This window comes from Coenobita brevimanus, chromosome 27, assembly GCF_032717465.1.
Source record: "Coenobita brevimanus isolate Jiangsu-jjx chromosome 27, ASM3271746v2, whole genome shotgun sequence".
NCBI lineage: Eukaryota > Metazoa > Arthropoda > Malacostraca > Decapoda > Coenobitidae > Coenobita > Coenobita brevimanus.
Genome location: NC_136980.1, coordinates 22787382 through 22810810, shown reverse-complemented (window position 1 = coordinate 22810810; position 23429 = coordinate 22787382). Strand labels below are relative to the sequence as shown.

The window sequence follows — 23429 nt, the reverse complement described above, 5'->3', positions numbered from 1 at the left end:
TTGCTCACCTGTAGGCAGGTGACATAAAAGGTCTAAGCACAAATGCCCACCTCGTAAAACTTAAACTGTAGCATTCACTGTGTTATAATGGAACTGTAGGAGTCTTGGGAATAGATTATGCAATAAACCAATCTTGCTATCTATAAACAGGCCAGACATTTTTTGTTTACAGGAGATGTACTTGGAAGATCACCCTAATCTTCCACAGTTCAAATGGAAGACCTGATGGTCACAGAGATGTCATATACACACAAAAAAATCACTCACAAACAGAAGTGGTTCTACTTTCTGCTTTGAAAGCTGTCTTGTCCATGGTGAAACTAACACATACCTGCCTATTAGTTCTCACTACTGACCTTCTCATGGTCCCAGTGATAGTGATGCTTTAAATCAACATTTTGACGATCTTCCTGGAAATAAGATAGTGTTGGGTGACCTTAATGCCCATCACTATCAATCGGGTACGAGTAGCTTGAGGATCGATAGTCGTGGACAGCCCGTAGCTGGCACATGGTAGCTGAACGATGGTAGATTGACTTGTGTGTAGATGATCGTACTGGACATTTTTCGGCCATTAACTTATCTCTGGTGTCCCCAGGTATATATAAAGATTTCAAGTGGGGTCCTTATGACGACTTCTTGGGAAGTCATCATTTACCCATCTGTCTTTCTTTTTCATGCGACGATTTTTCAGATCCCTCACTTTCAAAATTTAACTTTAACCCGCCCCATCCCGACCACTTTTCCACCACTGACTCCCCCCAATCCCAACCATTTTTGGAAAAAAAAAAAAATTGGCTCAAACCTCTGCTTTTGGTGAGAAACATCGAAAATTCATAGAAAAATCACTCACCTGAGGTTTAAAATACTCGAACCAGGTAGCAGTACCTCCTTACCTTACTGGGTTTTCTAACAGGCTGGCACCAAAGAAAATGAGTTCTATGGGAGAGTAACTATTTCACACCACTCATAAACGGTATTTATTTATTTACTTGGTACAAATTTATATGTAGTACAAGAGTATATTGGTTTTCAAACAGTAATATAGGCATTATAAGCATTGTTTCACTCACTAACTCATCACCATACCTGACCTTTTCTTGCCACACTACCTGATCATCATTTCTGACTGTTTCTTCCTCTAATGCTATGTAAAGTTTGTCCTCCACATTGTCATTGATTGGGGAATCACTCTGGCCCTGAATTTCGTACCATGGCATGACATGGCTTTACTGGCCAGGTCACTGATAACAGGTGAATTGCTGAGACAATGGCATGCAGGGAGGTGGGAGGTCATGCTGGGTAAGGCATTGTCTCTGCCTGGCATCTTGTAGAGGAAGGTGTCCCGTGTATACGTACCAAAAATCACTCACAAAAATTGAAAATTGTGCAAGTTAGGGACCATGCAGTTGATTCGCGTTTATGTACATTGACGGGATTGGCAGTGACAAAACGTGCGGTCGTTAATTCACGTCGACGGGATTAGCAGTGACAAAACGTGCGGACGTTAATTCACGTCTATGGGACGCCGCGGGTTAAGAAAGCAGACTGGGGATCCTTTTCAGGGATTGCCAATTTAGGTATACTTCTGGGTTGACCATAGATGTAAAAGTCCAAAAATTAATCAATTCTGTATTACAGACAGCTGACGCTTTTATTCCCAAGAATAACAACTCATGCAAAGCATACGGCTCATTAATGGATGCCAGATTATTAACAAACATTAAGGAAATGCAATAGGATATTATTTGTCAACCATCTGGGAAATCTTTATTGCAAACAAACAAGCAAGGCCTGATGTAAGGAGAATAATTAGAAGTGCTAAACGTGGCTCCTGGCAGTCTTTTGTGCCCACGGTGAATCGATTTACCCCATAAACTAAAGTCTGGTTGACTACAAAAACACTAAATCATAAATGCCCTTATAACCCCATGATCGCTTTCCAGTTGGACAGTAACATCTGTGACGATCCTTGCTAGGAGCTTTTCTCATGTAAGCCATCAGCTAATTATGACCAGTCTTTCCAAGACTATGAATATACGGCTGAACTGTCATCATTAGTCCTTGCCACAGAAGACGTACTACTCCTCGTACAACCAAGAGTTTATGGTGGATGAACTTCTCCTTGCCCTAAAATCCTGTAAAGACTCCAGTCTCGAAGCAGATACCATTACGCACGGTATGCTCCAGCATCTTAATCAGGACAGCCTGACTAAGCTGTTAATTTTATACATTAAGCTTTGGGTGACCTGAATGTTCCTAAACTCATGGCACTTCGTGCATATAATACGATTCTCAGATAGGCTGGTCTTCTTATGAATGCCACTTCATTCCATCCTATTGTGTTGACTCCTTGGCTGTGCAAGGTCATGGAATGAGTGGTTGATAACAGGCTTTGTTTTGTTTTAGAGTCAAAGAATTTGTTCAGTAATCGGCAATTTGGATTATGTAAATACAGAAATTCACTAGATCATTTAATGTACAGTATTTGGAACATTGGCTTTCGGAGTCATATGCCAATAAAGTATTCATGATAATGATATTCGTGGATATCAGTAAATCCTATGACAGGACAAGGGAATACTGTATACTAATAGAACGCCATGTTTATAGTTTAAGAGGTAATATGCCTATTTATATTTCCAACTTTTTTGTTTTTTTTGGAAGAACAGAACTTTCTGTGTCAAATTGCACAGTATGTTGACACTGGATGTTATTGTTCACGAAAACAGAGTGCTTAGAGAAATGTGCTTAGCACCACTTTGTTATTCCATGTCACTTCTCACGAAGTGGAATATTAGTTTAAGCCATGTCCGTCCGTTCGTCCATTCCACGCTGTATCTCAGAAACCATACATTGGAAATTACTCACATTTTATATGATAGTTGTGCTATATAGGAGGTTGATGGCTGTCTTTTTGACATTTTGAAAAAATCCAAGATGGACGACTTATGACCAATTTTCTATTTTCTTTTAATCCTTTACATTATATCCTTTACTTTAACAGGTAGGTTTACCAGTTGTAACGAAACAGGTAGGTTTACCGGTTGTAACGAAGTGGAATACAGTCTCTTTGGGACTTGTTTAGTATTATGTTCAATGAAATTCTTCATCAGCTCCCATTGCAAGAGATCTTAAGTACTCTATGACGATGATGGTGCAATATGGCACTTCCCATAATGCACAATTTTCGACTGGGCGGATACAGGCAGCCTTTGATTCTGTCCATCAGTGTGCCTTGCAATGAGGATTTAAGAGTTCCATCCCTGTGTGTGCCACTATTGTTTTCACTACCCGTAACATCCCTGATTTGAATTTGAATTTGGATAATCAGCCTGTTCTATTTCAAACTTCTGTCAGGTTTTGAGGCTTCCATTTTGATCGCAGTTTAAACTTTAAATTTCATGGTAACAATTTACTTGCTCGTTATGATAAACCATTGAATGTCCTTAAGTAACCCCAGCTGGTACTACTTGGGGACCCAAAGGAAAACCTTTTTAATGGTGCATAAGTCCCTTACTAGATCTAAGCTGGATTCTATCGCACAGGTGTATGGGTCAACATCTGATGCCACATTGAAGAGATTGGGCATGTCGTAGAATAAATATTTGCAAATATGTCTTGGAACCTTGATGTGTATATGTGTTTCTAGTATGTAAGTGGAGGCGAATGTTCCTCCCCTTTGTATTCGCCAAGACCATCAATTTCCTTCACACGAAATTCGGACACATAAAAAAATGATATTGGCTTGTACCCCCGTCCGTCAACAACACAGTCTTATGCAGGGGTTTCGTTGGCCGTCTGCCATGCGCCTTCACTTATTGACTCAGGAGCTTGGTGTGGACCTCAGTGACTGTGACAAGTTGGTGCTTAAAAATATAGCACCTTGGGAGCCACCCACCTTCACTTTGCTGTTTCATGGCTCCCATCACCGTAGACCAACATGCTGGAGACGGAGGTCCACCACTTTTGTGGTAACATCATCAGGCGTCATTTGGGGTTACACCAGTTATACACCAATGACTCCAGATCGAGTGAATGTGTTGGTGCTAATGTGTGGTAAACTGAATGTGCCCTCTGATTTCGATTGCCAGCTTATACGTCTATTCGTGCCTCTGTTATTATTGTTATTAACAAAGCCATAAGCTAAGAGCAGCTCTGCGGGAGAACGCTCCAAACGCTCATAAAAAAAATAAAAAAAATAAAACGCAAAACGAAGCTATAGAACAGTTTATAAAATCAATAATATCTCGGCAACCAACCATACGATATTAATGAAACACATAGCTATACAATCTTCACACTCTCAGCTAATCATATATATATATATATATATATATATATATATATATATATATATATATATATATATATATATATATATATATATATATAATAAGAGTGATCAACCGATTTAAAAATCAATGTCAATCATGATCCACTCCATCCCCTTAATATCTGAATTTATTCAAGTTTGTATGGGTCTTAATAGTTCGGTAACATTAATCTAACGTTATACATGAAATTAAATGTGTTCTGGGATGATTATAATTATCATCTCAGGATTTTTTTTACCGCAAAATAAATTATTAATTTTCACCACTGCACAATGACAAAGTAATAATGAAAAGGTAATAACATGTAAAAGACAATAATAGCACACTCACAATAACAATATGATTAGTATTAAAATCAATAATAATCATAATAATGGTCCTGATAATAATAATAATCTATCTATCTATCTATCTATAGCCCGACGCCCTAATCCCGCAAAGGGTGGCCGCAGACAAAACGCCTCCAAGTCACTCTGTCACCCAACATTTGACTCCCCTCCCCCCAACTCACCCCCCCTCCCTCATATACCTCTCAACTCCATCCCTCCACCTCATCCTCGGTCTACCCCTCCCTCTCCCTCCCTCCACCTCACCTACATACACCCTGTTAGTCAGTCTTTCATTCTCCATTCTCTCCACATGTCCAAACCACCTCAGTGTATTTCTCCTAATCTTTTCAACCACATCCACATCTACCCCACAACGTTCCTTCACTTCTTCATTCGTCAACCTGTCCCTCCACGTCACTCCACATGCTCCTCTCAAGTAAATCATTTCCACTGCTCTCACTCTTGACTTGTTCCCCTCTTGCAAGGTCCACGCCTCGCTTCCATACGTCAGGGTAGGGATCACAATACCATCATGCAGTGACTTCTTAACTTCCATACTCACCTCCCTATTTCTCATCATTGCTTTCAGTGTACCAACAACCTTTCTTCCCTGCTGTACCCTTTCACGTACTTCATCCCCCAAAGTTCCATCCTTCCTCATCACACTACCCAAGTACTTGAATGCACTCAAATTCTCCATATCCTCACCATCCAACCTCACTGCACACTCTGTGACTTCATTCCTCTCAAACACCATAACTTTACTTTTGTTTACATTAACTTTCAGCTTCCTCCTCTTACACACTGTCCCAAATTCATTCACCAAACCTTGCAACTCCCATTCATCTTCACTCAACAATACTGTATCATCAGCAAACAGCAACACCGGAAGCTTCCAAATCTCACCCTCATTCATTAGGGCCACCCCCACATCCACTGCCCTACCTTGCGCCTCCTTTACAACCCCATCCATATATATATTAAACAGCCATGGAGACATCACACACCCCTGTTTCAGTCCCACATTGAGATCAAAGAACTCACTCAGCTCACCATCCACTCGCACCGTAGCCCTAGCTCCCTCGTACATACTCTTCACATCACTCAACAATTTCCCCTCCACTCCATATATTCTTAATACCTTCCACATACCTTGCCTATCTATTCTGTCATAAGCTTTCTCCAAGTCCATGAAGGCAGCATACACTTTCCTTCCCTTCTCTAGATACTTCTCCACTAAACATCTTAGAACAAATATCTGATCTACACACCCTTTTCCCTTCCTAAATCCCCCTTGTTCTTCTCCAACTAGCTCCTCTGTCATATGCCTAACCCTATCAATGAGTATTCTACCATATATTTTACCAGTCACACTAAGAAGGCAAATACCCCTGTGGTTACCACATACTTCTCTCTCCCCTTTTCCTTTGTACAGAGGAACAATTATACCTGATTTCCAATCCTCTGGAACCCTTCCCTCTTCCCAAGCCAATCTACACAACTTCCATATCCACTCCACAACAATCTCACCCCCATACCTAAGCATTTCACCACACACTCCATCAATTCCTGGGGCCTTTCCCAGCTTAATCTTCTTCATCGCTTCCACTACTTCCGACCTACTGATCTCTTCCTCCCTCCTCTCATCTCTTCTTCTCCCAGCCATTCCCCAACCACTTATACTCACACTGCTCTCACTCTCTACATTCAACAAATCCTCAAAGTGCTCTTTCCATCTCCTCACTTTCTCTCTCTTCTCCACCAACAATCTATTATTCCTATCTTTCACTCCCCTACTATTTCCCCTTTCACACTGCCTTACTTTCTTTACCTCCTTCCAAAACAATTTCTTACTCTCCCTCCATTTCACACTCAGATTCCTCCCAAACTCTTCATCCACTTTCTTCTTACTCTCCTTCACCAGTCTCTTAACCTCCCTTCTCCTGCTCACATATACCTCTCTCTTCTCTCTCTCAACTTCTCCCCTACCTCTACTCGCCAACCATTCACCATATGCCTTCTTCTTTTGTTCCACAGCTCGTTTCACCTCATCATTCCACCATGCTGTCCCTTGCACACCCTTGCATCTCCTCCTCACTCCACAAACCACCTCACACGCTGCGCTTATCTCTTCCGTGAATATCTTACATACGTCTTCCACCCCTTCCATCTGCTCTAGCTCATACCTTCCCAATCTTTCTTCCACTATGCTCTTATACTCTGTCCTTTTCTCACTGTCTTGCAATTTCTCCACTCTTCTCACAGGAGCTGCTTCCTCCTGTCTTCCCCTTCGTCTCCTCAACCACTTTCTTTGCAGCTCTACCTTGGCCATCACTAAGTGATGGTCCGAGACTCCATTCCCCCACCCTCTCCACAACCTTGCATCCAACACTTGTCTTCTCATTCGCTCATCCACACACACGTAGTCTATCATTGTCTTTCGTTCAACAAGTTCACCATCCATCCTCCTCATTACTCTCCATGTATACCAGTGGATCATCTTATGACGAAAGTAGGTGTTGGCTATTGCCAACCTCTTACCAGCACAGATGTCCACCAAAGCACTACCAATCCCATCTACTTCAGCTGGCACACCCCACTGACCAACCACTCCATCCACTCGTACATTCCCAACTTTGCCATTCATGTCTCCAATCAACAGCACTCTCTCGCTCCTCTCAAACTTGTCCATACATGCTTCTACTCTCGCCCAAAACTCATCTTTCACTCTTGCCACTCGATCCTCTGTTGGAGCATAATAATAATAATAATAATAATAATAATAAAAATAATAATGAAAAGTTAAGAGAAATACGGGTACTTACGTCGTCAATGTGGTGTTCGTTGCATGATGATTCTCCATTTTCCCGTCCCTCCTCTCCTCCCACCCACCCCTGGCTTAGTTGCAATATTCCAGCAATTCTTCATTCTCATCCTCCTCAGATGTGGTGACGTCATCAGCCCTGCCTACCTCAAGCCTGTCATAAAACTGGCGCTTGTCTAAGGGCATGAGAGGCAGTAAACTCTGCAGGTCACTGATCTTCTCAACAGAGAGGCGGAGGGGGGATGCGAACATGGATGGGAGATGGACGAATTTGGTACGGGACCACGCTCCTCTACCCTTCATGAGGCGCAGCTCGGTGACGTCATCATTGTACTCATAGTCCGACTTTATGAGTACACTTTCCGGGAATCTAAGCCGGAACAGGAGCTTCCGGGAGCCCTGGAAGGTTCGACCTTGTGCCTGACGTTTGGTGATGGAGGCCTGCAACACAAAAAAGTTTAGAAACAAGTCCTGGTTCATGCACACATCTTTGTACTTTTTAGCCACAGAACGTGCAATGTGCCAAGCATAATCGTCAGGTGTATAAAGTACAGGCCATGTAACTATGGCCAGGCACAAAGTAGACATGATTGATAGACAATAGACGCCTCGAGTGCAGCTCACGCAAGTAAAACAGCACCAGGTTGATGTATTTGTTCTGGCCAGCACAGTTATCTGAGACGACCACTATCTCAGTAAAGTCATCAATGGGACTTTCCTCGTCTATCCAGTGTTTTATGCAACTTGCAACTTCACATCACCCACACTTTGCTTGTACACGTACATAGTGCTGGTGTTGGTTTTCAGGTTGTGGGTGCAGAGATTGTAGATCCATAGTTTTCTCTTGTAGTATGCAACATTAGCAGTGACTTTTGGCGTGGACAGTGTCTATTGCAAGCCGACACAAATAGCACGAAGTTCTGGGTTGTTGTCCGACTCCATGGCCTTCATGAAGTCGTGTGCCTGCTGTGCCATATGCAAGTGTGCCTCCTTCTTCTGGGTGAAGTCATCCTAAGTGGTCTGCCGAATTCTTGATGGACACCTCGAATGTGTCACAGGTGGTGCAGGTATCGGTGCACGGTGGCTCAGAGGAGATGTTGACTCACGAGTGAAAACATCAGAGTAAAAATGCAGACATGCATGCTGCTCATCTGGATAATTTTGACTAAGCCATTCCAGGTATACCACGTACAGCTTCTCCGTGGTCAGATGCGACTCAAGGTATTTCCGGTTCTGTGCTTCTGCCCTGCTATAATGGCAATACATAACAGGTAATAGCTTGATGTGCTCCCTCACACATAGAGCCTTGTTACCAACGATTTTGTTGGCAGGTTCATGACGTCCACGCTGATCAGGAATAGGTGTGCCTGTGCTAGTTACCTTATGCAGTGCCGTCGTCAAGCGTGTAATTCTAATGGGATGTATAGGTAAGAAACCTTCCTTGCACACCCGGGTCTTGATGTTATACACTATTGCACTATACTGATGGGTACTGCTGTGCTTACTGTGTGCTTCCTTGGTACGTTTACGCTTCACTGGCACCATTTCAACCACTTTCTGTATGTGCGCATTCTGGGAATCATACGATCCTAATGTCCAGAATTCACTGAACACTTTTTTCACACCTTCCTGCGTAACCTTTCCAAAGCAACCATCACGACAGGGATTGCTGAAGGCACGTGCACGAACCTCTTTTTTCGTCTTGTAGCTCACGTATGCCTGGCCTAGGTTAGGCTTTGTTTTTGCCACTGTGCTCCCCCACTACTCCACTTAACGAGGGTGTTTTCTACCCCTCCCACTGTCTCTTGAGCTTTCACCTGCGCTCGGTGCATGGGGAACAGCGATAGCGTGCGGGCTATCAGGGTCACTAGATGAAGCACTGTAATCCATGGCATGAGAAAGCACAAAAACACAGGAGTAATCCAATCAGCAGCTGCGAATCAAACACATTCTACTCCTCTCCATAAATCTCAGGTGCACAGGTCAGTCAAATAGGGTATAGCACGTCTAAGTACGAACAACGTTCTTCTTACCCACAAGTTTGTCTTTTACAGAAACAAAGATATCCATCAAACTGTGATATCTATGTTGTAGTGTTATTTATCAGTCATATCATCTTGCAATGTCGGCGATTTATACATGAACGTGCTTCTGTATAAGTCACTGCGGCACATGAGATGTCCTCTTGACCACTGCACCATCTTGGGTGATGGGAATCTTGTTATGGCTGATAAACTGATGGCTTTCTTGAGGAAGACTTGATTTGTCAGAGTGATGTGACCTTATTACTGTTTGTCTGTGACGTTACTACTTGCATATATATGTTTTTTTTTATTTTTTTTTTTTTAAGTAGGGTGGCGTATTTGAAATGAATACTGACCATTCTATTTGTTGTATTAATAACCCCTATAATAAACCACGTGCCTCGCCTGACATTCACCAGTTGAGTACAAATGTGCAATATTGAGGTATTGGACGATTCCAATTGATGGTGTTCTGTTGGGCTATGTATTTCACTTTATGTACTGTACATATGTAAGTGTTTTGTATCTGTTTAAGCCTTCTTAATTAGGTTCAATAGATGACTTGTCTGGAACAGTTCCTAACTCATCTGGCTCTCTTTCATATAGTGATGTTCCCTACACTGATACGTGTTCCTCGCCTGACAGTCACAGTTCTTAACTCATCTGGCTCTCTTTCGTATAGTGATGTTCCCTACACTGATACGTGTTCCTCGCCTGACAGTCAGTAGGTGATGAGTGCAGGTGCGTAATGTAAACAGGCATTACACACTTGCAGTCGATGGTGTTCTGTTTGTCTAGGTATTTTAACTGTGAGTATAAACACTGTGAATATGTAGTTAGGTTTAGGTTTTTTTGTCTTTAGGCGTTAGTGTAGAGCAGGGCTATTCAACTACTGTAAAAGTATTAAACTCCGATTAACAAAAGGGCCTTGTAGTATTTTACCTCTATTTTTCCCCTCTGTCTAAACACTTATACAAAGAAAGAAACGAGAAATTCATATATTATTTGCATTTACATTTTCCGCTACATACATCCATAAAAAGAAAAAAAAAATCTTTCTGTTTTAAACTAGTTTACTTATTTGTTTTCATTCTTCTGAGTGGGCAAATGGCCAAACAAAAACGGCTCAAGGATCGGGTTTGGCCCGCGGGTCCCCAGCTGAACAGCCCTGGTGTAGAATAGCATTTTTGTCTGGTTTTAAAGTTAGTAATAAAATACTCAAGAAAATCGAAATAAAGTTAACAAAATTTAAAAATAAAATGTAACATATTTAAATGAATAATAAATTGGCTTAATGACCGGGGTCCTCGGCACGATGGTCGATAAGTAAAAAAAAAAAAATCTTTTTCAAACTATCTGAACACGGGTTCTGTGTAACCCAAAATGTTAGAGAAAATAAGAACCCAAGCTGTAACCTCTGTCTCTCTTCCACTGAACGTAATCCGAAATATCAAATAAGGGCCAGTGAGGGGGGGGGACGCAAGGGATTTATTTGGGAGCTTGGGCACACTAGGCCCCCTGTAGGTAATCACTGATCCACTACACAATAACTACGTCTGAAATGTCTTATTTGGCGGCAATATCAATATTGCACTAGTGTCTCACTTTGAAAGATCTGAAGCAAGACTCGTTAAGCTTCACCTGATTGTAGGTAAACACGCAGTATTTCGACCGTGGTACCCTCTCATCCTGCCTTATTTCGGAGCCAGATGATTGCCCTGACGCCGTGTATCGGTTAGTTGGCAGACTCAGCGCATTAATTACTTCTGCACAACCGGACCCTGGATTACATAACACTGTTTGTCTTTTCACTTACGATAGGCACATGCAGGTTGCACTACATGCAGTGACTGGATGGTGGGCACCCCACCTTCCGCTAAGAATTCTTTTGAATAAAATCTGAGTGAAAATGACTGATTTGAAAAGTCAATTATAAGTATCCTGCAAAAACCTCACCTACCGGCGTATACAAATACTGGGTATGTGGTTTATCAGGGAAAGCTCAATGGTAATCGTAAATATAGCCAGGAAAATCAGACTGCTGTGCTAATCCCGCAGGGTCCTCCTTGATATTTTGTCTGTTGCTCTGCCATTCCACATCATACAGTACAGCATGTTCACTATGAGAAGGTAAATGCCAGGTCATATACCACCCTCATCATGCAACGTTTGATCAAAAACCCATGACTGTGACCATATATTATTTCATTCAAGTGATATACAAAGGCATATTATGAACATGCCCATCCTGGAATTTTTTGCCCCCAACTCACTCAGCTACTGTCTTTTATCACCCACCCCAGAATCAGTGGGTGTTGTAGTCCTTTTACCTTAACTTGGCCTAGATTATCGTACTTTTGCGACTTACTTCACGTACGTCAGTGTAAGAATTATACAATACTACGGCTTTGCATCCTGTATATGGAACTTCTTCGTGACTAGTATCACGTCCTGTTGTTAATCTAATGTTACACAGTATTCAAAATGGATAGATGGAAATGTTGAGACAAGTTACTATAGAGTAAAAAGGGTGTGAGTGTAGTGAGCACGGGTTTAGGTGGAAATGAATTTAAATATGTGTGTGTGTAATTCACCGGGTCGGTCAGGATCACTTGATGGTCGTGATCGTCAGCTTTTACCCTCCCGGAAGGGAGCTGAGAGCTCATATAGTCCGATCTAAGGGCAAGGCTGTGACCTTCACACACGCACACACCCGTCCCCTTGCTCGAGGGGGAAAGTAACCACCCACTTCGTCAGTGAAACTTTTCGCAACCTGAGCGAGGCGCGAACTCCCGTCCACCAGTTGGCAAGCGAGAGCGTTACCACTGCACCAGCGAGCGATGTGTGTGTGTGTGTGTGTGTGTGTGTGTGTGTGTGTGTGTGTGTGTGTGTGTGTTCTTACCTAATTGTTCGTACTTAATTGTATCTTTACAGGAATCAGTCAAGTTCGTCCTGTCCCGTGTCTTAAACCATTTTTATCATACATCTCCTTAATTTTATGAATTGTTTTGGCACACACTGTTTCATTCGGTAGTGCATTCCATTGATCAGTTGCCCTATTTGGGAAACTAGACTTCCTTACGTCTTTATCGCCTCTCTTTTTATGCAGTTTTCTGCATTGTCCTCCTGATGATGCTTCCCCAGAGGTTATATATTCATTTATGTCTATTTTCTCCTTCCCTGATATGCACTGATATAGCACAATCATGTCTCCTCTTTTCCTTCTCTCCTGTAGAGTTGGCAGACTCAGTTTTTCTAGTTCTTCATAGCTTAGATCCCTTAAGTTTGGTACCCATCTTGTAATGGTCATTTGAACTTTTTCAATCTTATCTATGTGTTTCTTGAGATGAGGATTCCAGACTACTGATGCATACTCCAGGGGTTGGTCTGATGAAAGATGTTATTATCTTTCTCAGCATGTCTTCATTTATGTATGTGAATGCTGTTCTCATATCTGCAAGCAGGGTGCACATATTCCATACCTTCTCACTTATGTGATCAGCCAGAGATAGTCTGTTATTGACAATCACACCTAAGTCCTTCTCTATTTCTGATATGTGTAGGGTTTAACTTCCTAACTAGTAATCCCAGTCTGATCTTTTCCTACTTTTACCAAACTTGATTACATGACACTTGTCCACATTGAATTCCATTTGTCATGTATGACTTCATTCATGAAGTTTATTTAATTCTTCTCATAGCCCTTTACAAAAATCTGTGTTAGTAATTCTCCTTTGTATTTTTGCATCATCAGCGAACATATTTAAAATAGCTTTCATTTCCAGTACTACTCTCAATGTCATTTATATACACTAAAAACATAATTGGTGCCAGCACTGATCCCTGTGGAACTCCGCTAGTCACTTCCCTCCTTGATGAGTAATTTCCCCTTAGTGCTGTTCTCATTTTCCTTTTTGTGAGAAAATCTTGCATCAGCAGTACAGTTTGCCTCAGATTCCTCCATGATGGTACATGTTTCCATAAAAGTCTTTGTTGCGGTACTCTGACAATTGCTTTCTTGAAATCTAGATAGATTCTGTCCATCCATCTTTCTCTTTTCTGTAATATTTCTGCAACTCTCCAACAGTAGCTCAGGTGGGGTGTTTTGACACCCCAATTTTGTTTAAAAGCTCATATTTCCTAGGCGGTAATTCGAATATACTGTATCTCTCCATTCCAGTACTTTCCCAATTCAGTGGGGGGAGGGAGCATGTGGATTGGTTTAGTCCTGCCTCTGCTGGAGTGAGAGAAAGGGGCACTTCCCCCCCCCCCCGAGTGTCCAGTTACGCCATCAGACTAACTATTTAGATGATATTGTGATATAATTTTTTTTTTCTTATTTTTACATATTGTTTATCATCATACTGACTTTAAAAATCACAAAATGTATTTTCCTGTGTTTACCTGACAAAAGAGATATGAGTCCATTTGTTATTTGTTTACTGATATTATAATTTATTGTATTTTATTATTATAAATTAATAAACACCACCTACAAGGCATTCAATCTTTTCATTAGTGATTGTGGAGATATGCTGAAGCGGCAGCATGAATATATTTTACATGTTGGTAACACTACATGTATTTTTGTATTGAGGTGATGTAACACCCCACCGGACTAACCACGCTTGAATACCCCACAGGACTGACAAACGGTTAATAGATTAGTTACACATAATTTTCCCTTTCTGAAACCAAATTGCCTTTCAGTTATCATATTGTGTTCTTCTAGATGGTTTACCCAAACTTTTCTTATCAGCTTTTCCAGTACCTTACAACACTTGTTAGTGATACTGGTTGGTAGTTAAGTGGATTTTGTTTATTCCCTTTTTTGAATAAGGGAACAATGTTTGTTGTCTTTCAAATATCAGATGGTTTACCTTGACCCAAGAATTCCTTGAATATTGAAGATAATGGTCTACTTAACTCCTTTGCACATTCTTATAGCACTGAACATGAAATTTCGTAAGGACCATTTGCTTTTCCTTTGTCTAATTTGCTTAACTCCTTCTGTATTTCTTTTTCTGATATTTGGATATCTGGTAATATATTTGGGCATACATGTTCCATATCATTCCTCTCAAGATTATTTTCTTCTGTAAAGACTGATTGCAGATTCTTATTTAGTGCTTCACAAATGTCTTTCTCTTGTGTATAGATGATCCCTTCATCCGTAATGGATTGTATTTTATCTTTTACTTTGGTTTTGCTTCGGATATAGCTGTAAAATAGCTTCTGTTTATCAATACTTTTATTTGTGATGTCCTTCTCAAACTGTTTTTGGGCATCACTCCTTATTCTTGTGTATTTGTTTTTTGCCTGTTTATAGTTGTTATATACCCTCTCATTATTGTATCTTCTGTTTCTGTTCCACAACAAGTCTTTTATTTCTTTTGGATTTTTTACTTTCTTTAATCAACCATTTTCTTATTCTAATTTCTGGTTCTTTGTGCTGAGGGATGTAATTTTGGACTCGTATTTCATAAAGTTCACATAATTTCTCTCTCTCTCTCTCTCTCTCTCTCTCTCTCTCTCTCTCAATCTTGTCCTCTAAGCTCTTTTTCCCGATCTGTTTGTAAAAAGTATTTCTTTAGGTCATGGTAGTTGCCCTTTTTGTAGTTAAGGCTCTTTTTATAACTTTCGTTACTGTTAACTATGTCATATGCAATCTTGAAGTTGCATTTTAATACTGCATGGTTGCTTTTGCCGAATGGAGGGTGAAACATTATATTGTCAATATCACTTTCTTGCCTAGTAAATATAAGATCTAGTATCGATAGTACATAAAGTCCTCTTTTTCTGGTGCTTTCCTTTACATGTTGTTCTAGGAAAAACTCTCGCACAAGGTCCAGGAGCTTTTGGTCCCAACAGCTTTCCTGGCTTTTTATATCTATTGTACTGTACAGTATTCCAGTTTATATTTGTATTGAAATCTCAGGGTTAGTATAATTCTTTCATATTTCTCCTCCAGTCTATGTAGTCATGCTCTTAAACTTTGAATTGTTCTCTCTGCAAGCTCTTCATATTCGCCTTTTTCCAAAGTGTTCGATTTGGGTGGCACGTATAAATCTGCCACAGTTACTTTTCTCTCAGATGTATTAATCTCTCCTGCAATCAGTTCGCCTTGTGAGGGTGTATCTAGATTTATTCCTTTAACTTGCAGATTTTTCTTTGTTAATATTATAATTCCTTCTCTTTTTTTTTTTAAGTTCCTATCTCTTCTCCATATACTGTGTTCCTATAGGTTTAGGGTATCATTTGATATCCTTGGTGTTAATTTTGTTTCAGTTAGGCAAATAATATGTGGTTCCTTTTCTTTGATATAGTCATTCATTTCTAATAATTTAGATACCATTCCATGTACTTTAGAGTACATCAACTTAATCATCTTGTTTACATATTTGTCATGATTTGAGTCTACTACATTCCTCATTATTATTTTCTCCTGTTTATTTACCACTTTGGTACCTGCAATCTAAGTACTTTGTAAAACAATGTGTTCCTTCCTCTCATCTCTCCTCGTTCATTGTTTTTGTCTCCTCCCTCTTCTCTTTTAGTAATCCCAGTTCCTCTTGAGTCAGGCATCTTTTTATCCATACATTTTGAGTTCCTCTTTTTCCATAAGTCTTTTTGAATTTTTTGATATCTCCTCCACAAAGTTTACACTCTGGAAAGTTACTTTATTAGGCCTTGACTTATTCTCTCATATTTCCCTAGCCTTTTGTGTTCCTCTATGGCTTAACTACAGATTTCCTCTGATACTTCCTTCAATACGCTCATTACATTTGCCATCTCCTGTCTGTCTCTCGAAATCTTGTTTTTTATAGCTTCCTCCTCTATGCCAGTGATTACTACAGTTTTATTGATACCTGCTGAATCTTTGACCAATTTTGAATTGTTTTGGATTATTTTCTTCACTTCTTTTTTGATGCTCTGTTCTTCGACTCTTGTGTCTTTCTTTACTTTCACCATTTCAACATACGTGGTTTCCGCATCATTTTTATAGCTTTGCTTTGTTTCATTCACCTGGGTTAGCTTTTCCTCAATATCACTGCTATGATCTATCAGAGTGCTTGCTTGCCTTATTTTTTCTGTATCATTTCTGAACTCTTCCATCATGCTATCGCGATTGGCAACTGTGCTTTCCTTTTCACTAATCTTCCTTCTAAGTAAACCCACCTAAACTGACAGTTCATCTGTTGTTGTGTCTTTCTTTTTAACCTCCTTTACTAATTTTTCATTTTCCCCCTTCTGCACGTACCATTGCTTCTTAATTTCATCCATATCACTCTAAAATGCCTTCTCTAATCTGTCTACCCGTTCTACCAACTTATTGTACGTCTCCATTTCAACCAATTCCAGGTAGAAATCATCATCCTGCTTTCTACGTTTATCCCTTTACTTTTCCAAATTTGCTTTACTAAAGATGATGATGATGATGATGATGTGTGTGTGTGTGTGTGTGTGTGTGTGTGTGTGTGTGTGTGTGTGTGTGTGTGTGTGTGTGTGTGTGTGTGTGTGTGTGTGTGTGTGTGTGTGTGTGTGTGTGTGTGTGTGTGTGTGTGTGTGTGTGTGTGTGTGTGTGTGTGTGTGTGTGTGTGTGTGTGTGTTCTTACCTAATTGTTCGTACCTAAGTGTATATTTACAGGAATGAGTCCAGGTCCTATTGTCCCGTGTATTAAACCATTTTTATCGTACTTAGCCTTGAATTTATGAATTGTTTTGGTACACATTACTTCATTCGGTAGTGCATTCCACTGATCAGTTGCCCTATTTGGGAAAGTGAATTTCCTTCCTCTCTTTTTTTTTGCAGATTTTTGCAATGTCCTCTTCCTGATGCTTCACCAAATTATATACAGTCATTTATATCTATTTTCTCTTTCCCTGGGATGCATTTATATAGCATAATCATGTATCCCCTTCTCCTTCTCTCCTGCAGCGTTGGTAATAATATTTCATTCTTTCTAGTCTTTCTCCATAGCTTAGATCCCTTAAGCTTGGTACCCATCTTACAGCGGCCAATTGTACTTTTTCAATCTTATCTATGTGTTTTTTGAGATGAGGATTCCAGACTACTGATGCATACTCCACGGTTGGTCTAATGAATGATGTTATTATCATCCTCAGCATGTCTTCATTTATATATGTGAATGCTGTTGTCATATCAGCATCCAATGTATACATGTTTCGTACCTTCTCACTGATGTGATCATCTGGAGATAGTTTGTTATTGATAATTACTCCTAGATCCTTCTTTTCTGATATGTGTAGGGTTGATCTTCCTAACTTATAATCCCAATCTGATAATTTCATACTTTTACCAAATTTAATTACATGACTCTTATCCACATTAAATGTGTGTGTGTGTGTGTGTGTGTGTGTGTGTGTGTGTGTGTGTGTGTGTGTGTGTGTGTGTGTGTGTGTGTGTGTGTCTGTGTCTGTGTGTGTGTGTCTGTGTGTGGGGAAGAAAGGTCCCATCTGCCTTATTTTTACTTGTAGTAACTCCAATAATATGTACACTCCTAAGCTGGCCTTTGACTTGTAAAGAATATATCTCATAAGGTAATAGATTGAATGCCTGATAATGCATTTCTGTACTATAACCTTTCTAGTGTTCATTTCTGGAAGCTGCGGTTATGTTTTCTGTGCAAAAGCAGGGCTAGATAAGTTAATTTGAAGGTTAGGGTGAGGGTAGAAATGACACAATCGGTATACAATAGACAGAAGGTATGGGATGATAGCTGAATGTACGATGAGAGGCATTTGGGGAGGCTTGTCTGAGGGAAAAAAAAAAAGTAAGCAAAGTGAATTACACTACACGACTGATAAATCATGGGTTTAATTACAAAGCTCCATCGTTATCATACTTATCATTTTCTGTCTAAATTTTCAGGCTGCCCTCTAACGATGATACAGTCTGTGTGACGGAAAGGAAAGAACCAGATGTCGGTAGCTAACCACCAAGTCGGTAGAAAGGAGGGGGACAGGGGAAGAATAAGTTGATAAGGAAGTGAATTTCAGTTGAAGGAACAAGTGTCGGGGCTCAGCCCAACATGTGTGGGTAGTATTTAGTGGCAAGGGACAGTCACAATTACAAACCAGCGTAACCTTGAAGGAAAGCATCCAAACATTCCCCCAGAATAGCCTACCACACGCAACCTTCGATTTACTTTCACCTGTAGGTAACAGACACGCGTAACTAACTTAACAAACTTGTTTAGTTTTTAAATGTTTATATTATTTTATTTTATACGTTTTTCTCCTCAACTACAGAAGTGGCTGAAGTGGTGGCTTTTTTGCTGAGCGAACGAAGCAGCTACATGGTGGGAGCCTGTGTTGAGGTGACGGGAGGATACGGCATGTGATCACCATACACATCTTTCTCTTCCCAAGTAAAAGGTCTTAAGGAAAGACTAGAGATGACCTTATGTATATTACCTGATCGATTGATATCAATTTGATGTTTCGTCGTTAGGCCTGGATTTTTCTCTCCTTTTCTTTGCTTATGTTGAGTTCTTTTTACCTTTTGAGAGATCATGCTCAGGTTGAAAGAAGTATATACAACATCTTCAAGGGAGACTGGACTTTTTTGAGGCATAATGTATCTACTTTAGATAAAAATGTTATTAAACGGCACTATAAATACGAGAAAGAAAAGGAGGATTATGGATATCGTAAAATTTGATATCAATCAAAAATTTTGACATAATTATTACTTCTCTCGATAGTGGAAGGGTGGTAATTATCTTGAACAAGGATGATTATGAATTTAAGCTTAATCATATTCTCAGTTACACCTCTAAGTTTAAGGGCATTAATTCTGATATTTCTTTTACCATCCTTAACCATGAAGATAAACTAAACAGTTTACTACGAAGTATTAAAGATATAGTTGATGACATTGTGACTGTTAGTCAGAGCTACTTTAATGTATGGTCGACCGGGACATTTACACTATAGCGAAATGTCTACTGGGACATTGTGGATTAGCATAGGATAGATTAGGTAAGGTTAGGTTAGATTAGGATAGGTTAGGATTGGATAGGTTAGGTTAGGCTAGGTTAGGACAGGACAGGATAGGATAGTTTAGGTTAGGTTAGGATAGGATAGGATAGGATAGGATGGATCAGGTTAAATTGGGGTAGGTAAGGACAGGATAGGATAGTTTAGGTTATGTTTGAATAGGACAGAGGCTAAGCTAACTTAGCCATACCTATTCTGTACTATCCTGTCCTGTTTTGTCTTATCCTATCCTAACTAAACCTAACCTAAACTAGCCTATCCTAATCTATCCTAACCTGACCTAACTTATCCTAACCTATCGTATCATTTCCTAACCAAACCTATCCTAATCTAATCTAACGTAACCCAACCTGTCCTATCCTATTCTAACCGAATGTTATAATGTAAATGTCTCGGTAGACCGAACACAAAAGTAGCACCTTTAGTCTGTATGCTTCTGGTTCTATTCCTGGTTATATTCAAGGCTTACAAATTTCATAAGCCTAACATAGCTTTGAGACTCATCATTTCATCTGTAGGAAATTTCAGTTATATTAGAACAAAAGTTTTGATTTGCCTGATCAGTTTCCTATACAGAAATAAATATAGGGTTCAGAATTTCTGCATAGTTTGTCAAAGTTACTTTCCTATATTATGACCACCCAGTCATCCTGACTAACTCTGATGAAGAATCCCTGTTCACGAATGTTCCCCTGCATGAAAGGACTCGGCCCATCACAGATAACACCAGTACTTCTACTTTCACATCAGTAGGCTTGAACAGAAAATCATTGTACATGATGAAGATAGCTGCCTCATCAATCTCCGTTTACATTTAATGGAAAACTTTTTACTCAGACAGATGGAGTGGCAGAGTCAACACTAGATCCTTAATATGCGGAAGCTTTTCTTTGCCACAATGAATGGCTTGATAACTTTCCCCAGTGATTTTAAGACCCCCTCCCTTTTTTTTTCTTTCTTAATTTACCGACTGTACATCGACGACACTTTTCTTAAATTTAACAACCCTGCTCACACTTAAATTTGTTTGGAATACGTTAACTACCAACATCCCAACCTATTATTTCATTCGCGAACTTGAAGAATATGAAAGCCTTCCATTCCCCTACATTTTAGTTGCCAGTCACTCTACTCACTTATCCTGAAGCATTTAATGCAAACCTACTGTACTTTCACTGGCCTAAGCACAAACTTCTTCAGTTATATCCTGTAGAGTTTTAAGATTAACAGAATAACTACCTTGCTCAAAATGACGCACAATATGTGCTCCATATGGATCACTTTCCACTCCAAAATTTGTTTCTTAAGAGCCTGTTTTGCCCGTAATGAGTACCTCATCCTTTTGTTTTTGTTTTTTTGTTTCTTGTTTTTTTGACAAACTCCTTAGCAGGCTTCAAAATTAAAAGCTTTCCCCAAACAAGCCTGTTCACACTGTCGATAAGGAATATATATAAACATAGTGCCCATATTTGGTTTCTTTAACCTACGAAATTAGAAAAACACTAAACAAAATTATCCTTGATTGCTATTAATTTTAAGATCATTTTTACCAACAAGATCACTGTTGCCTGCTTTCTTAAACATTCGTCTTGTCTTCCCACAAACTTTCGGTCCAATATGTTTATTTGTTTTCATGATCTAGCTGACTTCCTAGACAAGTGGGGTCGACCTCACGTTGGCTGCTCCTCTTAGTTCTTCAGCACTAAGTTAAATCCACTCGAACTGGAAGGCTCCTTTCTAAACCCTCTTATTCTTCTGTCAAAGAGCATCCCCACTTATATGATCACCGCTTTTCCCCTATTGATTTTCAGATACTAACTAAATTCTAGTCCTACTCTGAGCTCATCATTACCAATTCTATCTTGATTCATAGATTTCGACCCATTCTTAATAGTTCGACTAGCAACACACACTATTCACGAAATAGTTACTGTAATGGGTCAACTCCTACTTTGCCTTTTGTGTTTTTTTTAATTTCTACTCTAGTTAGCCATAGTACAATTATTATGATTTTGCAGAAAGTAAGCCTGCTGCTTTTTTTACTTTCTCTCTTTAATATTATTTCCATCTATTTTTTCCTATATTATGTTATGTAATGTATCGTAGAATAAAGTGTTTTATATTTTTTCTGACATTGATTGTTGTCTTTTAATCTTTTAGATTTACTGATAATGGAGATTGTGTTTTTGAAATGTATGGTATAATAAAGCTGCTGTTCATCACAACATTGGTATTACTTTTCCTCACAAGATTAACTTTCTCAAGTGGAAGCTCCAGTGTGGAGGCTGTTCATATATATATATATATATATATATATATATATATATATATATATATATATATATATATATATATATATATATATATATATATATATATATATAAAGTGAGTTTTACGCATATATATATAAAGTGAGTTTTACGCAAGGTACCCCTTTTTTGGATAAGGGCTAAGGCGTTGCCCCTCGGTAGAGGACTTTGGTTTTGGAGCGTGTAGCATTTTATGACCGGATGCCCTTCCTGATGTCTACCAATGACCCTTGGATGGATTCGATCCTCCGACCCTTCGGTCAGAGCGGAGCGCTCTAACCCACTGAGCCACGGCTGCTACGTATATATATATATATATATATATATATATACGGCATCTACACTGATATATATATATATATATATATATATATATATATATATATATATATATATATATATATATACGGCCTCTACACTGACATATATATATATATATATATATATAGATAGATAGATAGATAGATAGATAGATATATATATATATATAGAGAGAGAGAGAGAGAGAGAGAGAGAGAGAGAGAGAAATCTCTTTAAGTCGCAGAAGCCCAGGTTGCAGACACCCCCAAGTCCCGGACATTTTGGGCTCGGGTCCTTGGACACCAAAAATGGCAAAATGTAAAAATGCAAGAAAAAAAAAATGTGTTCATCCCTACTTTAAACTTGCAGCATGATGATGAACAGCTGTGTTTTCATGCACAGTAGAGGCCCCCCCCCCCAATTTCCGCCTAACTACCGTCAAGACTAGGCACTCGTCACCATGGCTGCCTCACGTGCTCAGTTTTGTGAATAAACAGTAAATAAACTGCAATACCTCATCACTAGATCACGTGGAAATTTACAATGTTGTGCAGTGCTAAGAGATTAGAATTCGTAGTGCAAAGGATTAAGTGGAGAGTGGAAACTGGTGTGTTACAACTGGCGTGGCGCAAGTAAGAACAGAATTTGGAGTGTTAAACAATTATAATCATACACATAGCCACTCGCGGGGGCAGGGGGGCAGTTTGCCCCCCTATGGAAAATTTTTGGGAAATTCTGAAAGGGATTTTTGCCATAGTTCTTGTATGACAATACAGTTTTCCTAACTTTTCCTCTTGTATATTACAGTATTATCTATTTCCAAAAATTTTTATGTGGGAGCAATAATTTCCTTTGAAATTGAAAGCTAGACTAAATATAATAAAACCTTTGAGAAAAAATGACCATTTAAAACTTAACATTTTCCCCTCTCACCTTAGATTATGTGGTTAATTTTTGAGGTCTAATGATGTTTTGCAACTTGAATGCTGATGAGGTGTATAAATGGCCTTCCTGTCCCCTCAACCACATCCTCTCACCCTGCAGCCATATCCTCTCACCCTGTAGCTAGTTGCAGCCAAACACTTCACAATTATTGTTACAAACAGCTGAAACAAGCAGAATTTTTTAAGATTGCATGAAGCCATTTTGGTCTCCTCAAACTACATTTTGGAAGGTATGCAGATATAAATATGTGTGCCAGGGGCCTCGTTTGAGTGGGGCACAGGGTTACATGCCCCCCTCCCCCCAGTTTTTGGAGCCTTGGGGACAGAGTATCTTTTTG

At 39.6% G+C, this 23429-nt stretch overlaps 1 protein-coding gene across 1 annotated transcript in view; it reads left to right on the top strand.

Annotated features, from left to right (window-relative positions):
- The window catches only part of LOC145394500 ((3R)-3-hydroxyacyl-CoA dehydrogenase-like), a 95670-nt gene extending 76791 nt beyond the window's left edge, over positions 1-18879 (top strand). The window contains exon 6 of the mRNA XM_080268347.1: positions 18788-18879. Within this exon, the coding sequence (XP_080124473.1) occupies positions 18788-18879 (92 nt within the window). The remainder of the gene's footprint in view (positions 1-18787) is intronic.
- Positions 18880-23429: the final 4550 nt, after the last annotated feature.